The sequence below is a fragment of the Hippocampus guttulatus genome, chromosome 10, assembly GCF_054856545.1.
Source record: "Hippocampus guttulatus isolate MCC_2025c chromosome 10, RoL_Hgut_1.0, whole genome shotgun sequence".
NCBI classification, from domain to species: Eukaryota; Metazoa; Chordata; class Actinopteri; order Syngnathiformes; family Syngnathidae; genus Hippocampus; species Hippocampus guttulatus.
This window is the reverse complement of record NC_141270.1, coordinates 5,616,768-5,635,146: the sequence shown is the minus strand read 5'-3', so window position 1 is coordinate 5,635,146 and position 18,379 is coordinate 5,616,768. Positions and strand designations below refer to the sequence as shown.

Below are 18,379 nucleotides of genomic sequence, written 5' to 3'. Positions count from 1 at the left end.
CCCACTGATTACTCGAGTGGGCTAACTCACTGTTTGCCATTTTTAAATTACGTGTAGAAAATATGTTTTCCGACGACTGAATGAAGGTGTAGTTCTAATCAGACAGATAGGGGGCAGTCCACTCTTGCACCTTGAACTTCTGAAACAATTAATAACACCCTGTCACAAAATGATATAATATAAAATAATATAACAGATTTTATTTGAAAATGAATACATAAATATGGCCACAAACAACAAAAGGTAGTACTGCATTTTTTATTTCTATTTTATTTTATTGTCATTGGAGTAAACAATCCATCATACAAACACCAAGCGTGATGGACGTTGGCATGTTCAAGACATGATGATGTCACATTATGTCACAAGGCGCAGATGTGGTCAGCTGACCCACAAATCGCATCCACTCTGTCCGGCAAAGTGGAACGACAGCAATAAAAGCAATACAGTTGTGTGAAAAAAACAAAACAAAAAAAAACAAACATCAAAATATGACGTTACAATTTTCCATCATATAGTTCACTTGATGAAAATACTGCATGATCATAAACTTATGTCCCACATGTATCATCAGCATCCATTCTTCCACTTTGGACTGCCTAGGTTGCCTCTATGCACCATGATTGGGGGGCAATAACAAGATTCATGTAGAACATTATTGAATGGATAAGTTGAAAGATAAGATAAGAAAACCTTTATTAGTCTCGCAATGGAGAAATTCCCAATTCACAGCAGCAAAATTGTGAAAGGAAGAAGTAGAACAACAAAATATAGGAGCTGCTGGAAAGGCAGCCACTCTCGTGGCACCATTTTGAAGTCAAAATAACACAACACAACACATTGGACACAGACAGTCGTGCAATCTTCACCACTTTTCTGCATACACTTTGTTGTCTGAAGCAGTTATAGATGAAAGAGGAGAGGATCAAAGTGTCCTTTCACCAGTGGATCAGAGACGTCATGCTGAAAATGTGCACACGTCTGCTACAAGCTAATTTTTGAAAGCAAACACGAAGCTGTAGCGTCCATTGACGAAAAGAGATTAGTTCACTTCTCCTGCCCCACGTAATCTGCTTCAAACTCCAAGCCGCGATTCCCAGTTCCAAATCCGCATCGGCGCTCCGCGCTAACGCTCCTTTCTTCTCATCGTCGGCTCCTCAAGACTTACATCCATCCAGCCGCAGACCGTTCAACAGCACCGATCTCTCCGCTGAACAAATGTACGCACGATTTATAAAATAGTTGATTTTCATCTTAAAATAAGATTTCAGTCACATTTTAATTTGGTTATTGTGTCTTATTGACCAAATAGAAATACACATGTGAATGTACAACAATGATTATTTTAATAATATTTGCTAGTTTATTCTTTTTAATAATAGCCATGAATAAAAGATCGATTAAAAATTCACGTTTGAATTAACCAATTTTGATGGGAAAATGGCTAAATTAAGATCACAAATCAGGCGGTTTATTTTCCAAATAAAATTGCATGCTCACTTTCAAAAATTAATCATATTATCATAATAATTATTTCATCAAATCTTGGCAGGAGCTGTGCAGCGTTTTGTCGTTGACGTTTTAAAGACTAAGGACAGAATATCCTTAGGTTAGATATATTTGAATATACATTACTAAATGTGTCCATATTTTTTAACTCGATGACAGCAAGTTCCTTTTGTGTTGTTGTTTTTTTGGGGTGAATTAATGATGGAGTGTTTTCTGAATAGCAGTGATTTTGGAATTGGATTCCGCCCGACAGCAGCCATATATTTTACAATAAATGAATTAACCGATTTTTTTTTTATCAGATGAATGGCTAAAAGAACATAGGGAAATATGAATGAATACCGTTTTAGAAAATAACACCCAAGTAATTAAATGCAACAACATTCCAGGACTTTGGATCATTTAAATACTCATTGGGGCTGGAACAACAAATGATGGCGGCCATACTTTACGCAGCCCTCATGTACAGTAAAAGCGCCTACATACATTACATCGTCCTTTACCATGTGCAGCACATCCAGCCATTCTTTGTTTATGTGTGTGTGTGTGTGTGTGTGTGTGTGTGTGTGTGTGTGTGTGTGTGTGTAAAAGGTGTTCACTTCCTGAATTTCAAGATGAGGGTTGCCACGATGATGAAGAACGTGTTCCAGCCCAGAGTGACAACAAAGCCTCGCCAAACCATCATGTGAGTCAGATCCCAACCTGATGGGACACGCACGAGAGGGAAAACCTCAGCAACATGGTGTAAAGAAGCCCATTTACCCATTTTTTGTATGACACAGTATTTATATATATATATATATATATATATATATATTTTATTAGCTATAGCGAATCATTCTTTTTAGGGTTTGGAACTTTTTGTGTGGAAAAAAAATACAAGAATTTTTAGTTTGTTTCAAAAATATACAGTATATTTTTTGGGGAGAAAAACTTTTTTATGAAAAAATAAATCTTATGTTTTCACAAAAAAAAAGTTGTTTGTTATTTATTGAGGAATAAAGTGAAATTCTTAAAGAAAATAGTCATCTTTTTCAGGATTTTTTTCATGAATAAAGTTATTTTTGTTAACATATATATCTTATTTTCACGAATGGAATCGCGGGTGTGCTGCAGCCTATCCCGGCCGTCTTCAGGCTTTAAAGCGGGGTACACCCTGAACTGGTTGCCAGCCAATCACAGGGCACACATAGACGAACAACCATCCACGCTCACACTCACACCTGGACAATTTAGAGCGCTCCATTCACCTGCCATGCATGCTTTTGGAATGTGGGAAGAAACCACACCACCCGGAGAAAACCCACACAGGCACGGGGGAGAACATGATAACTTCACACAGGATGGCCAGAGCCGGAATCGAACCTGTGTGTGTGTGTGTGTGTGTGTGTGTGTGCGTACCTCTGTACATGATGCATCTCAGTGCTTCGGAGGCATAGGTCTGAGGTAGGGCCAGGCTGAGGTAGCGTAGAGGGTAGGGGATACACTCCACAGGCCAAATGATACCTGACATGACAAACATGTTGGGTAACAACACAAAACGCAACATTGCAAGTGAAAGCGCTCCTCTCATCATACGTTACATTTCTAAAGGAACAAGTCATTTGAAACTTTCAGCAATACATGTTGTAGACAAAGACACCAATTATGGCAGAAAATTAAAACTTAAAAAAAAAATACAGTCATCCATTTTGGATAATTTGAAGAATGGTTAGATGGATAAAAATATATTATGGTTTCCTCAGAAATTTTTCAAGAATCCATTTTCAAGATTTCATTTATATATATTTTTTTATGAATAGGGCTGTATTTTTCTCCAGAATAAAATTGTATTTTTTTTGTCCAAAAATAGTAAAAAAAACATTTTCAAAGGCTGAGTGATATTCGTACATATGTATACTCTTGGAGAATTAACTAATGTGTTTAAAAGAAAGTTCAGTTGCGTGTGGCTTACCGCTCAGGATGAGGTTGGGGTAGAAGAGTCCGAGCGCGGTCTGGTTAGCGTTTTGCTCGTCGTCGATGGCGGCGGAGATGACGAGGCCAAAGGAGATGCCGGTGATGCCCTGCAGCACGATCAGCAGCACGATCCAAACCAGGGAGCCTTCATTTGGCATCTGCACACAGACAAAAGCGGGAAACTCTTTTAACCTTTTCAGGGACATGAAAATATGAAACATATTTGTAGCGTGTGTTGTTATCCGGCACCTTGAAGACGAGCAGGACAAAGAGCAGCATGAGGATGATCTGGACGCTGATGATGAGCAGCTGAGAGAAAAGGTGAGCCAGCATCGTCTCCAGCGAGCTCACACCTGAAAAATGCACAGCATTAGAGGACCGAAATCATATTTCTATGAATCGGCCAAAATGTCAAAAATGTGCTTTGGTGTATTAAAGTATTGTTGAAATGTCATCTATGATATCAGCATTTGACATATACCACTGTTGCAATAGATGGCTATATTATTATATATATATATTTTTTTTGCCCTTTAATGTTTATCTCTTCAAATGCTAGTGATGAAAGTATTATTGAGTGATGATCGTCTCGATATTTCTTGTTTCTGATTGTACTTCATAGTAAGATAAAAAGGATACGATACATTGTGACACTGACGACAATGCAAATGATGGCTTTAATTATTTAACCTTCAAGTTGGGTAACAAATTCTGCGGCGTGATTGAAATCGAGAACCCAAGAGAAAATGCATCACCTGTGATAGATGGCTTTAATGATTATTTTTGCTTTAGTGTATTAAAATACTTTGACTAGTATTTTTAAATGACAATACAGTATCACCTTTTGACACTCGAGACTGCAACATGAAAAAAAAGATCCATCATGTTATTGATGAAACAACACCTGCAATAAACAACTTTATTATTATTAGTTTTGCTCTTCCCTTCAAATACTATACATCAAAGTATTGTTGACCGATGATACGAGTATCGATACTCTAGCATGAGAAAACGAGAAAAACATGATATCGAGGATACAGCACTTGCAGTAAACGGCTTGAATTATTTTGGTTTTAAATGTTTATCCCCTCAAACCTATCGCTCAAAGTATCGTTGACCGATAATTTCGGTATCGATACTGTATCATCAGAAAACGATACATCACGATATCGATGATAGGTCGTTTTACTTTTAATGATGATCACTCCAATTACCGTACTTTTTTTTTTTTTAAGTACCGCTGACTGATGAACATGGACATTTGGCACCTGTGATTTGATTTTGTATCACAAGATGCAAATGATACCATCAAGATATTAAAGTCAAGAGCAACTGATGTCTTAGTATCATACTGCATGGCTTCAGTGGTTGTCCGTTGAAATGCTTCATATTAAAGCACTGTAGATTGATTGACACATACATATACAGCTAACTATACAATCCACCCCAATAGACAGTTTTGATTATTATTATATTTTTTGGGGAGGTTTGCAGGTACTTTATGAACAGTGTGGAAGTTGTTACCTGCAACCCAGCATCGGTCCAGAAGACCCTCTTTCTTCTCCAGGACAAAAGAGAGGGCGGTCAGTCCCAAGGCCAAGTAGAAGGCAATGCTGGAAAATGACAACATAAAAAATAGAATTTTAGCATTGTCCATTTGTATCGACCTCGCTTCCCTTTTATGAACCATTTTATCTTTAGTCATGCAAAGGTCATGAAAGTTTCCAGGTGTTGCAATTTTTGTCTTATTGTGTCATTTCAAACATCGGGTCTTTAAATGTATCAGTGTTAAGCGATTCAACATCCAACCGACCTGAGAACAGCGCCCGGCATCACAAATGTCGTAAAGTCTGCGTTGTGGCTGCCATAAATGGCCTCTTCAAACTAAAGAGCAGTGGAAATGAGTGTTAGAAAAGATGTTGTCGTCGTGCTACACGAATGCAATCGTGTCTTGTTCATCACCTTTATGGGCAAGGCGTACATGTAGGCCATGCTGCCCAGCTTGCTCTCCACAAAAGCCTGTACAAGAAACATACTGTTAAACAAAGGGAAGAGCAGTGCCATCTATTGGACAAAATCATAACTCATAATGGAAAACCAATAGGATTATAGGATTAATTAAAGAGCAATTAAGGGAATATAAATGTTGGATCAAAAACGGGCATTTTCCGCATGATTTTTTTTTTTGTCATTCGTGACATGTTTTTTTTTTGTGTAGCTTGGTCATTTTTGGCTAGTTAAAGGGGGCAGATATGAGCCCATAAAGTGGTTTGAAAATGGTGGTTCACTGCAATTGTATTAAAATTAAAGTAGTTATTATGTCATATATTTAAAAAAATATTATATATATATATTTTTTTAAATTACAAAAGTGCCCTGCGATTGGCTGGCAACTGATTCAGGGTGTCCCCCGCCTACTGCCCGGAGACGGCTGGGATAGGCTCCAGCACCCCCCGCGACCCTAGTGAGGATCAAGCGGTTCGGAAAATGGATGGATGGATAAATTACAAAAGGATTTAAAGTGACTTATTATCATAATCAAATCTGCAGTGTTTTTAACAATTTAAATTACAGGAAAGATTAAACATGAAATCAGCACAAAACTAACAAAAAAAAAGGGGAAAAAAAGATCTGGGATGTTCTTTAAATTAAACTACCGGTAGTTGAAAAATCTCTGGATGAGATTTATTAATACAGTGGCTGGGGAGTGTCTGTATGTATTTTTATGTGGTGTCAAATGAGGATTTATGAAGAACGATGATCAACTTTCTGACTTCTTTTGAACAAGTAAAAAGTATCTTCACCTGAAAGGCCTCGTACAATTTTTGCTGCAGCATCAAGGCAATTTGGTGGTCTGAAAACACAAAATATATATATATTTTTTAAACCTTCCACCATCTCAACAGATTGCATAGTAAAATGTAGAGCCATCTACTTACTGGTCTGGTCCAGCCAGATGTGCACTGAACCTCCATCCATCACCTCCCTGGACACGTTCTTCAGGAACATCCTGCAACAACACCAAGATTCTTCATAGTGCAGATGTTCAGATTCAAATAATGTGTGTAAGGAGGATATAAAAAGTTCACACAACTCTGTTTAGAAACAGGAAGTAAAAATAAACAACTAAAATAATGTCATGTGATTGCACAAAAGGAAGTGGTGGAGCGTTTTTGGGCTCCTTCACACCTATTGTTACACCTTCGGCATGCTACGTGTGCAGCATATGTGTGAAACTGCTTTTGTTGCCAAATCCTGTCACAAGACCTTATGAGTCTGCCCCGCAGCTAGAATTCCGTCAAGTGTGATACTTCGGCATTTGGCGGCCGCGTTCTCTGGTGTGGCGGCGTTCTCGTGACGCACGAGTTTGAGAGGATCGCAAGTAAACAGCACAACGACACAACAAGATACTGAGTCAGGGAACAAACTAAACGCTGCTGCTTGTTTGTTTTTTTTGTTTGTTTTTTTGCCGAGGAAACATATGTACTCAAATGCTTAATTATACAATGATGCCTCGACTTACAAGGAACTAAATTACCAACATAATGCAAAACATGCTACACGGGCTAATAAAACTAGCATTTTTGTCACAAAAAAAAACCTGTAAGAGACTTATTAGCAGAAGCAACAAACTGGAGACTGAGCACACAATAATACTCATGGGAACATATTCTTTATCCTCTGTAAAAAATGATGAACATCATTGCAACTCAGTGAAGGTCTTTTGTGTTTCATCACCAAATATAGGGTATGTATTGCGCGTCCGTGTGTACTATACTGTCCTCTGAAGGACATTTCCACTACAAAATAAGCAGCACAATGCCTGTGGAATTAGCATGTTTCATGTCATGTTGTGATGTTGTTTTGTCGATAAAGAAATTTGAAATATATTGCTCTAGTATTTTTGGGGTGTAATTCTGGAGTGGATAATTTTGCATTCTTGTTGATGTGAGGAAGGACACAGGACTAATGATACCGATTTCAATCAGTGTGTGTAAATAGAGTCCGGACGGTGTGTACCTATTCATTAGGGAACGGCTGAAGTCCTTGCGAAAGCCAATGACGCCCCAGTACTTTCCATCATAGATCCCTTCGAAAGCCTCCGCATGAGACAAGCTGACCTGTCAAATCAGACAACAGCACGTTAGATACTAAATGTGAAATTTGGTACTTTAATTTGCTTTTGGGGGGGGATTTGGATCATGCCATGTGGCAGTAGTGATAAAAGTCCTAACTGGTGTCAAATGAGTATGATACATCTTCACTACAAGACAAACATCTTCTTATGTCGGGGAGGAGCTAATTTTAGCCTGGGTCGTCTATAGAATTTACAGAGTCTGCTGCTGCATGCGTGTACGTGCACTTGAAATGGTACCTGCTCCACACTGTTGTTGTCCAAAAAGGAGAGCAGCGAGTGACCGAAAGCGAGTGGGGAGGTGTCATTGTTGACCACTGCAACTTGGATTCCCTTTGGGTCTCCTCCGACGCACAAACAGATGAGAGACATCTGGATGACGGGCAGCAGGAACTGGAAACACAAGGAGCTAAGAAGGACGGCGTAAGTCAGAAATGGTGACAAATGGGCTGACTTTCCGTGGTGGCGACGTACTGTACCCCGGCATCCTCCTCATCCGCAGCAGGTTTTTGATTGTGAGGGCGGCAATGTTCCTCCACTTGGGAAACACGTGTCTGAGTCGCACCTTCCAGTGCACTATGAAATCGTAATCATTCAGCAATAAGCAGTCACATGAGGCTCAAGTGTTAACCATAATGTATGGAAAGGTGTTGGAGCATTCACAGTGGTCGTACCTTGATATACGAGTTACCCCCAAAAATTCGAAAACAAATAAAGCTTGCTTCAAACTGTTTATACAGCCACTCCCAGTTGACGATTACCCTCAAACTAAGCATAAAAGTAAAGCATTAAATTACGTTACGTCGTAAACCAAACCGCATAACTTTGCGTGACAAAAGTAAGCTAGCTTAATGCTAACACACAATGAAAAACGCCATAGGCAGGCTGAGGAACTTAGCATTGATGTTGCGGAAGTTTTCACCCTTTAAGGCCGTATCTCACTGACCGGCAAAAGTTTGCAAGTGTGTGGGTTCATTCAAAATCGCAAACAGCCGCAAAGACGTTCGCTAACAATTTTAATGGTCTCAAACAGTTTTTCATGACGCAAAGAACTTTTCAAACATGTTCAAAATATCCAATAACTGCTCTATTAGCTCTGCATAAAATGTGTTCAAGGTTTGACTAGAGTCAAATCATGTAACTGGAATGCCCCAACTCTGACATTTTGCTTTACTCGACACCAACGACAACATTCCTGATGAATCCACACCTGTATGGCTGACGACTTCCTCGGTGGCTTTGGCCACGTTGGCAAGAATGGGTCGGCTCTCGTCCCGCCCGCTCTCGAACGACTGGCTTTTCCCCAACCCATCGTCTTGGGAACCGGAGCTCCGCTTCACACACGTCTGGTCTGAGGTTTCGCACAGCTGCAGAAAGGCGTGCTCCAAAGTCTACAATAGGATACACACAATGGACCAGTACACAAGTTTAAAAAATGATGATCAGCTATTACTAGCTTGAACAAGTCAGACTGTTGAAATAATGATTCACTTAAAAAGCTACCGCACAAGAAAAATACATATTGTACCTTTAAGATTAAATGTAAATTGCACTGAACAAAATGCTATAGACCGGTGTAAAAAAAACAAAACAACACGCTTGTGCAACAATCAATTCCGTGATTTTGTACACTACCTATCAGGGATCACTAGTCTAGTCCACATAATCAGCCCTGGGTAGCGACTTGCAACTCACGGTGGAGCTTTGCAACTTCATGACTGCTTCTGGAGTTCCTTCAGCCAGCAAGCAGCCGTTCCTCATCAGGCCAACCTGGACGAGGAGAACAAAGATTCTACTGAACGTTTCGTTTTGCTTTCAATCACACTGTGCTGAACCACATAATCTTGCTTTTGGAAAGTCCATTAGCTTAATGCTAACACACAATGAAAAATGCCACAGACTGGCTAACAAAACTAGCATCACTGTTGCTGGAGTTATTGAAGCAATGGACATTTGAACACCAGTGGTGACGCACCACAGACGGATCATAGAACAACACTCATAGGCATATTTAATGTACACTCAGCAAATCCAAGACGACATGTATGCACGGATGTTGTGACCGCCTTTCTCTTCGCAAGCATTTCCCTGACATTCATGCTCGTGTTAAGTCACAAAAAAATCACAGCCACCCGACTGGTTTGACTGGCCAACTCGTGCCTCTTTCATTGTAATGATTCACTGTTTTTTTTTTTTTGTCGTTGTTGCGATGGAGAAACAAGCATGACTTTGTGTCTATGCATGTGTGTTTGTTTGTTTTTTTGTTTCACTTTGAAAGATTACAACATTGGCATTTTCCAGTAACAACTTCTTTTTGCAAGGTGGTGGTTATCATGAATGACCGACGAGGCGCGATCACATTAATTGTAGGACACAGAAATTTATTTTCATTCCGTGGGTTATTTCGAGCCGTTGTGGTTATTTTTTTGTGTTAACTTGTGGATTTAGTGGTGGGTGATTTTTTTTGGTGAAGCTGACTTTTGACTGCTGATATTTTCTAGCTATGTGGTCTATGTTTAAAAAAATAAATGCAGACCGCCCCCACCCCCCATGAGCCCAGACAATTGCTAAGTAGTTTTGTGTGTTACTTCTAACTTAATCTTTCTGAACTGCCTGAACCAAACACAGAGTCACACTGACTCTGTATTAGATTTCGTACACAAAGCTCAACGCTGGCCGTGATCTGAAGAAATCTAAAGAGTAAATTTATGACTGCAAATCATTCAATTTTGAAGGATTAACCGGTTCACAAAGGAATTATTCCGGATAGCCGCAGGTCACATGCTAAGCTAGTTATTGTATATTTTAACACAAGTGGAAATGTTGTGTACTTGTAGGCACTTACATATCACCTCCTGTTGCGATGGCATATCAATGTTAAACTATTTTCCATAGAAAATTTCCTTTTTTTTTTGTGTCAAATAATTTCCTCACCACATTGGCTTGTCTGGCTTCCTCGATGTAGTGGGTGGTGATGATGACCGACACTTTGCCCGTTTTGACGATGTCCACCAGATGCTGCCAAATCCTGGAAAAGGGAAATGCCAAAAAAAGTGAGAATCAACCCACTGGATGAATAAAACTTTATTACTAAACTTTAGTTATTTTTCCCCTAATATAGTGGTACCTGGGATGCCAGGATGATGCTCGGGAATAGCCACTGGCAGAGCAGCTATAAGTATGTTGCGTTCAGGAAACTCGGAGCTGCGACTAGCAGCCCATTCTGTAATTTCACCTTTCGTACCTTGAAATTTCTTTCGTAACAAGAGGCACTATTTTCCTGTTGAGGCGTTTCGTAACTTGAAAATTTCATACGAAGAGACGTTCGGAAGTAGAGGTACCACTGTGGTGTATTTTACCTTTCGTATCTTGAAATTTCTTTCGTAACAAGAGGCAATTTGTTTCCCGTTGAGGCGTTTCGTAACTTGAAAATTTTGAATGAAGAGACTTTTGAAAGTAGAGCTACCACTGTAGTGAATTTGTGATGATGCTATATCGCTATTATTGTGTCATGAATGCACATTCGACATGCTCATCATTCATCCAGCTATGTATGGATCATGTAGCAATCCAATTACATCTGAAAGCACCATTCACTGAAAACGGACAGATGGACAGACAGACAGAAAGACAGCTGGACAGGTAGCTGGATATACAGATGACAATGCAAGTCCAAATAAAAGATTGTAAACTGCTCCACCTCACAGCGAACGGTTGCTGCCAAAGGCCGTAGGGTTTTTCACTTTCAACCAGACTCAAGTCGTTGCTTGTAAACGGACACGCATGAGGGTCCACGTTGTACTCGAGTGATGATATTTCAAAGTAGAACCCAACCGGTGTGCCGCATCGAGCTCGGGGGAGCATGTCAGGTTTCATGTTTTCCTTTACTCTAGGTTGGAGAAGCAACAAGGAACTAATAGTACCATGCTTGCACGCAGCTCCATTTCTCTTGCGGGCATCCGCTTACACTTACTCAGAGTGCTTGCATCCATGAATTGCAAATGGATGAGTATGAATGGCACTTAGAATGTAAGTCATTTGTATATACGTACTTGGCCCTGAGCACCGGGTCCACGCCCACTGTGGGTTCATCAAGGATGAGCAGCTCGGGATTCTGGAGCAGCGCCGCCGCCAGAGAAACCCTTCGCTTCTGGCCGCCACTGCAACATCAACACAAACGCATGGTTCACTTTTTTTTTTCCTAAAGTAGAATAAAGAAAGAAAGCCATCTTTGGAAAAATGAAGTTATTCTCCAAGAAATAATGTGTGCTCTGAACATATTCTGGAATAAAACTGATTTTTGGAGTGTATTTTTTTTAATAGAATAAAGCAATCTTTTCAAGGATCAAGTCAGATTATTAGGCCAATCTTTTTCAAATATCTTTATAGATAAATATTATGAACATTTTAAAATTGTTTAGAATTCATGTGCATATTTTTTTCCACAATAAATTTTTGGAGGTTTTTTTTTTCAAGGGAAAAAAATAATAAGTAATGTATTTCAAGGAAAGTGATACTTTTTTCAGAATACAAGAGTTAATTCAAACGTTTTTTTAAAAGAACTATGTAATATTTCTCAATAATAATCTAGTGAGAATAAATGTTTTTTTTTTTAAATACAGCAATGTTGTTTTCCAGAACCCAATATTGTTTCACGAATAAAGGCAAATTTTTTCAAGAAAGGAAGTCTATTTTTTTCCCACATTTTTTAAGACTAAATCAAAAAAGACCATTTTACATCCTTTTAATTTAGTTTTTTATTTGATTGAAATAAACCTCCTAAATTACATTCACATAGCTACAATGCTGAAACATGACTGCGGCTTCAACGTCACATGCGACATGAATATTACATGGTGCGCGAATGAAGCTGCTTTCTTTGGAGAACAAAGCTCTTATGTAAGTTATCAGAGCTGTATAGAGGGCCATTAAGGACATTAGGCCATTATGCATACGATAGTATAGTACAGACCTTCAGCCGCACCTTATGGTTACGCTTCCTGTACAGTGCACAGTAGTATCTCGATTATTTTATTTTAGTGCTTTGACTTGCTAGCAAAAATAGAGACAGAAATGCTAGATGGCGGCAGCAAACTCCACAACGAGCAGCAGCAGTTTGGCTAACAATGAATAATTCTTCTAAAAAGCGCTTGTTTCAGACAGTTTATTGTTACTTCCAGTTGAAGTTTACTGTATAACTAAAAATGAAACCGTGAGAATTGTGTATTTAACCAAACCACATAACTTCTTTGGATGAACGTCTGCTAGCTTAATGCTGATGCCAAATTGAAGCTAATGCAGCTAGCTTTGATGCTATGGAATACACGTCGACAGACAATAAAACAATACTTAAATATATATTACCCGGTAGTTATCCTTTGTGAAAAATGACTAATATTACTGCAGTTTAGTGAGTACTTGCGACCGTGTTTTTCCTTTTATATCTGTGTGTATACATCATACTGCCCACTGGTGGCCAAGGCACACACAACAGTAGAAGCTACACAATACCCAAGATGCACAAATTATGTGTGAATTCTTTAGCTTCTATTTAATTATGTTATTTTGATATGATTTTATGAGGGATGACATTTTACAGTGCTATTTTTGTAATTAATAAGACAAACTTGTGTTTCTGTTTTATGGAGTCTGGAACGGATTAATGCTATTTTCATTCATCTCAATGGGGAAAGTTCAGTTGAAATGTTTCGTATTATTTTACATGAGTTTTTTCATTACAGCCAAATTAAATTTGACAGTCAAGGCAAAAATATATATTTTTTTTTTACCTGAGATTGCGAACCACACGGTCCTTCTGCGGGAGATCCAAGAACTCAATGAGGAAGTTGATGCGGGCCTGGGTTTCCCTCGACTTCAGCCCATGGATTCGTCCGTAGAAGGTGAGCGTGTTGCCGATGGTGAACTCGTTGTACAAGGCCAGCTCCTACATGACGCAACATGTGACTCACGACGCATTTTGAAAAAAAAAAAAAGTATTTTTCAAGGCATCCCAGGCTTACTTGGGGCATATATCCCACCATCCTGCCCGGCACGCCGTGGCCGGGGAATGTCGGCGGCTTTCCCAGCACACCGATGTAACCCCGAGAGATGCTCAGAGTTCCCACGATGCATTTCAGCATGGTGGTCTTGCCGCAGCCGCTGGGGCCCAGGAGGCCGTAGCTGCCAAGATAGAAATCAAACAACCCAAAATGTCACATTTATCATATCTGCAGTTGTTATTGTTGTTGTTGTTTGTTTTTTTCACCAAATAAAGTCTGATTACTTTGAGAGGGAAAATATGCGACAGCGTTGGTTACTCTGTAAGAGTGCTCTTAAAGTCAACAGATCATGACTGCGTGAGCTAAATGGGTGACGGCAACCAGGATAAAATAACAATCCCGGACAGTCGTCGTAGGACTGTTGACATGAGTATGATGACTATGATGAGTATGAGAGTCGCATACTCATCATACTGAATACATTTATTGCCATTATTATGAAAGTATTTTTATATTTTGGACTCACATTTGTCCCTGTGGCACGGTGAGGTTGAGGTTGTTGAGAACTTGCAGTTTTCCATACGAGCGGCAAACATCCCGACAGTGAATGGCGGGGCCTACCAGCGTGGGTGATAGCGACGCCTCCGGGTCATCCGTCATGTTGTTTTGTTTCTGCAAATAAGCGGTAGTGGTCGTCAATCACACAATTTCAGCATTATTTGGTCTTTATTTTGCATGATGGTAGAACAAAGAGGAGAACTGTGAGGACAGCAGAGACATGCCACATGGCGACATTCCGCCTAGTTAGCTAAGAGGGATGGGTGTCAGGTGTTCAACTTCATACCACGTGCGGCTCTGATACGAAACCCCCGAGGTCGGAAATTGTCGCCTCGAATTTGCTTCACTTTAATGTAACATTCTTAAACACGTTTCAGAGAAGAGACCGAACAAGTCAACCAGTAAACAAGCTAGCTAGCGAGGTTACCCAATAAGCTCATTTTTGTCATGAGTGTAGGGAGATAGTTTTGCTTTGTACAGCGTCAACACAACTTCGACATCAGTGCTGAGGAAGAGTTCACATGTCATCGTTTGATGAAACGTGAAAAGTTGAAGCGATAAGGCTACCCAGATTTGTGTTGCTTTATTGTTGGAATCAGATTTATGACTTACTGACTTGTGTTTACGCAACTCTTGTTGATCGCAGTACCGTATTTTCCACACTAAAAGGCATGCTGGATTATGAGGCGCACATTCAATGAATGGCCTATTTTGTCATTTTTTTCAAACATTGGGCGCACCGCATTGTAAGACGCAATCTACAATGCCTCCACTAGATGGAGCTACGCTCAAGGAAACGCCAACAGAACGATCAGATGACAGTAAAACTTATTCAATAAAGCAGCGACACCGTTCATTAACCAACAGCAAGTTATAACATTGACTCATTAACGTTGAACTCTCTTGGCGCTGCTCTATTTCCGTGTTCAACTGCGTAACCGATCGCCTAAAGTTTGAACTCTGCGTTGTCAGCATGTCTCGAGCAAGGAGCCATTTTGGGGTCGAAATATTACCCTAATGACCATACACAAGGCGCATCGGATTTTAAGGCACGCTGTGAGCTTTTAGGAACATGGAAGGCTTTTAGGTGCACCTTTTAGTGCGGACAATACGGTAAATGTTTAAAAGACTGCAAGTTAATTAAAGATAAGATAAGATAAGAAAACCTTTATTAGTCTCGCAATGGAGAAATTCCCAATTCACAGCAGCAAAGTGTTAAGTTAAAATCTAAATAAAGTGGAAGAATCATCTTTCATCTAAATTCATGGTTAATTTGCCTTTATAGTAGCGTGAATCTACATTATAAGACCAAAAAATGTATGTACAGTATAAGAAATTTGGATTGCTTATGTGCGTGTAAAAAGGTTTTGCTCAGTTTTGCTCTTTCACCCTAGTGTGAACAACAAGAACTTATGTGGCAATATTGACAAAGCTTAACAATTACAATCAAACACACGGTCAGTCAAAAAAAAAAATCTTTCTTCAACATAAATCCAACATTTTCCCAGCAGGGAGATTAGAGAGCAAGAGGCTGACGTTGGTGCATAACAATAATCTGCTGACTTTCACCTCTGCCACTCCGACCTACATTTTCTCACACGTCTAAATCACATCGAAGGCAGCCGGAATCCATCTCGGAGAAGCAGCAGCAGCAGCACAGCATGTATAGATTGAATAGATATGTTAAAAGATATTAGGAGGCAAAACTTACATGTGAAGACGACAATGGAGAGGAAACGATAAAACGTGCAGGGGATGAAGATGGAGCGATGAAGTGCGTCACACTGCTAACAACAACTACAACAGCCTGGGCCTCATTAGGGCACGCTTGCAAAGTGGGAGAACAGGTTCAGTCAATAAAGACACAAACACACACGCACACACACTCACACACACACACACACTTGCAGGGTGTCGAACAGGTTACACTAAGGAATTTATTTCATTTATCCATTTTCGATACCAATTGTCCTCAGTAGGGTGCCACGTGGGATGCAGCCTGTGGCGGCTTACTTTTGGTGAGAGAAGCAGGGTACAGGCTGGATTGATCACCAGCCAATTGCAGGGTACGTATTAAGGAAAAAAAATATTCAAAATCATCATTCATTATCCCACCATGGATAATTCTGAGTTTTCAATTAAACTAACATATAAAATAAATGAATAAAGAATTATGGTGAGAGACGCAGGGTCCGCCGTAGACTGGTCGCTTGGTCAGTTGAAGAGTACTTATAGACAAGTGAAACAAACAAAAGCAAAAGACAAAAGAAGTGGGGTACACCCTGGACTGGTCACCAGCCATTAACTCATTCACTTCCAAAGACGTTTTTAAACGTCTTTTCAGACTTGGTCCAGAATTGGCTGGTACTGAATGAGTTAATAGAGGACTTACAGACAACCATTTATATTTACACTCACACCAAGAAATTGTTTGAATCTTCAATGAATCCAACATGCATCATTTTGAAAAATGCATCATAAAAGAATACAAAACAACTTTTGGCGTGAAAGGTGAGGCACACTTGACTGGTCACCAGCCAATTGCAGGGCACATATAACTAAACATTTACATTCACATTCACACCTAGTAAACGTTGAGTACCAGATGAACATAACGTGTATCGTATCTTAAAATTTTTAAAAAAACAACTACATGTGGCAAGAGAAGCGGGCACAGTTTGGAATGGGCGCAAGCCAACCGCAGGTCACTAATTAGAACAAACTCACATTCACATCTATGTACATTTGGAATTTTCAATGAAACTGCAGCATGTTTGTGAAAAAAAAGAACTCTCAGTGTGCAGCCTTGACTGGTCGCTAGTCAATAGAAGAAAAAACAAAAACAGGAAGGTGGGACGCTAGATTCGAACCAGCAACCTCAGACTTGCAAGTCCAACATGCTAACTAGGCCACAATGCTACCAGCACGAGACAACACCTCCATAAAAATATGCTTTTAAATTATTCTGACCAATTGCGAGAAGTTAGCTCCTATACGCGCCATTATGCAAACGAATGCTGAAAAGCGGTCGTTCCACTTCACAATCGGCAGCAATTCCCTCCTCGCAAAAGATACTGACAGGCGGGTTCACGCGCACAAATATCAAGGCCAAGTAACGTGTCGTCTCCATTTCAACCCCATGCACCACACTCCCCTACCCCAACAAAATAATGCACCTTACCCAGTCGCCCATCTCGGTGCAGTCCACCGCCGCGCAGGATGCCATCTTCGCATCCTCCCGGCCGACAGCAGCCTCCTCCGCCTTGCTCATGGCTGCAAGAGAAACGGCGGGCACAGAAGAGCCTCCTGCTGGAGAAAGAGGGAAAGGGTGTACGGCTAACCCCGGGGGCGCGCACTTTAAATTATTTTGTATATATATATATATATATTTTTTTTTTAGGGGTGGCGATAAAAGTAAGGTCTTCCGACTCTTTTACACGATCAATACAACGATAATATGTTGCTGTAAAATGACGGAGAAGAACTGCATCGACCTGCCTCCCTGACAATGAGTGAAAACAGAAACAAAAAAAAACCCCTCAAAGGAACTTTGTTACGTACGACGCACCCAATACATTAGCAACACACTAAAGTGAGAGCTACATCCTTGTGATGTTCGAGTTCGTAAATTCAAAGCATTTTTTTTCGATGTAGGGCTTTTATCAAATGGTGTAAGGCTAATCTGGACGTGTTTTCCCACATAATGTCTCATAATTTGCATTTAAAATGACCTTGATTATTAATTTATTCATTAAAATTTTACGAAATTAAGATTGCATGGATCTAATACTGTATTAGATATCAAATAATGTAGTGTGTTTGCATGTACACACAACATTCATTCCACATATTTTAGCACAATAGAAGGCATGCTTGATCAAAACTAAAAATTCATGCATAAAATCAGTGAGTGTACCTGTTTATTAAAGAAATGCAAATCAGTCCATTTTAAGCTATTTTGTGTGCGTGTGTGTGCGTGTGTCAACCTGTTGTACACGTTTGCAATATTTGAATTTATTTATTTTGTTTTAACACAAAAACCTCGTTTTGGTTGAAAAGGGTGTTTTGGCGATGACGTAACCTAAAAGTCAACTGCGTTCGTTTGAACAAAAAAACAGAATAGATTTTGTCAGCGATATGGTGATTGGTATATAGTCACGCAAATGTATTTATATCACGTGATTATGATATACCTGTATATAATATATTATGATATATATAT

General features: G+C 39.7%; 1 protein-coding gene across 3 annotated transcripts; it reads right to left on the bottom strand.

Annotated features, from left to right (window-relative positions):
* Positions 1 to 244: 244 nt before the first annotated feature.
* Positions 245 to 17,647, bottom strand: abch1 (ATP-binding cassette, sub-family H, member 1). Of its 3 annotated transcripts, none has more exons than XM_086122611.1 (20): positions 17,339 to 17,647; positions 14,126 to 14,271; positions 13,621 to 13,780; positions 13,390 to 13,544; positions 11,653 to 11,760; positions 10,535 to 10,628; positions 9,296 to 9,370; positions 8,811 to 8,991; positions 8,080 to 8,176; positions 7,841 to 8,009; positions 7,486 to 7,586; positions 6,405 to 6,475; positions 6,270 to 6,319; positions 5,428 to 5,484; positions 5,279 to 5,349; positions 4,990 to 5,078; positions 3,715 to 3,818; positions 3,464 to 3,623; positions 2,911 to 3,015; positions 245 to 2,211 (listed from the first exon to the last, which is right to left on the bottom strand). In XM_086122611.1, exons 1-20 carry the CDS (start codon positions 17,426 to 17,428, stop codon positions 2,105 to 2,107), a joined length of 2,190 nt encoding a protein of 729 aa, XP_085978737.1. In that variant the 5' UTR covers positions 17,429 to 17,647; the 3' UTR covers positions 245 to 2,104. The 3 variants fall into 3 exon arrangements, with proteins under 3 accessions (XP_085978737.1, XP_085978738.1, XP_085978739.1); XM_086122612.1 differs by lacking the exon at positions 17,339 to 17,647 and adding an exon at positions 15,869 to 16,048; XM_086122613.1 differs by lacking the exon at positions 17,339 to 17,647 and adding an exon at positions 15,746 to 15,875.
* Between the last annotated feature and the right edge of the window lie 732 nt (positions 17,648 to 18,379).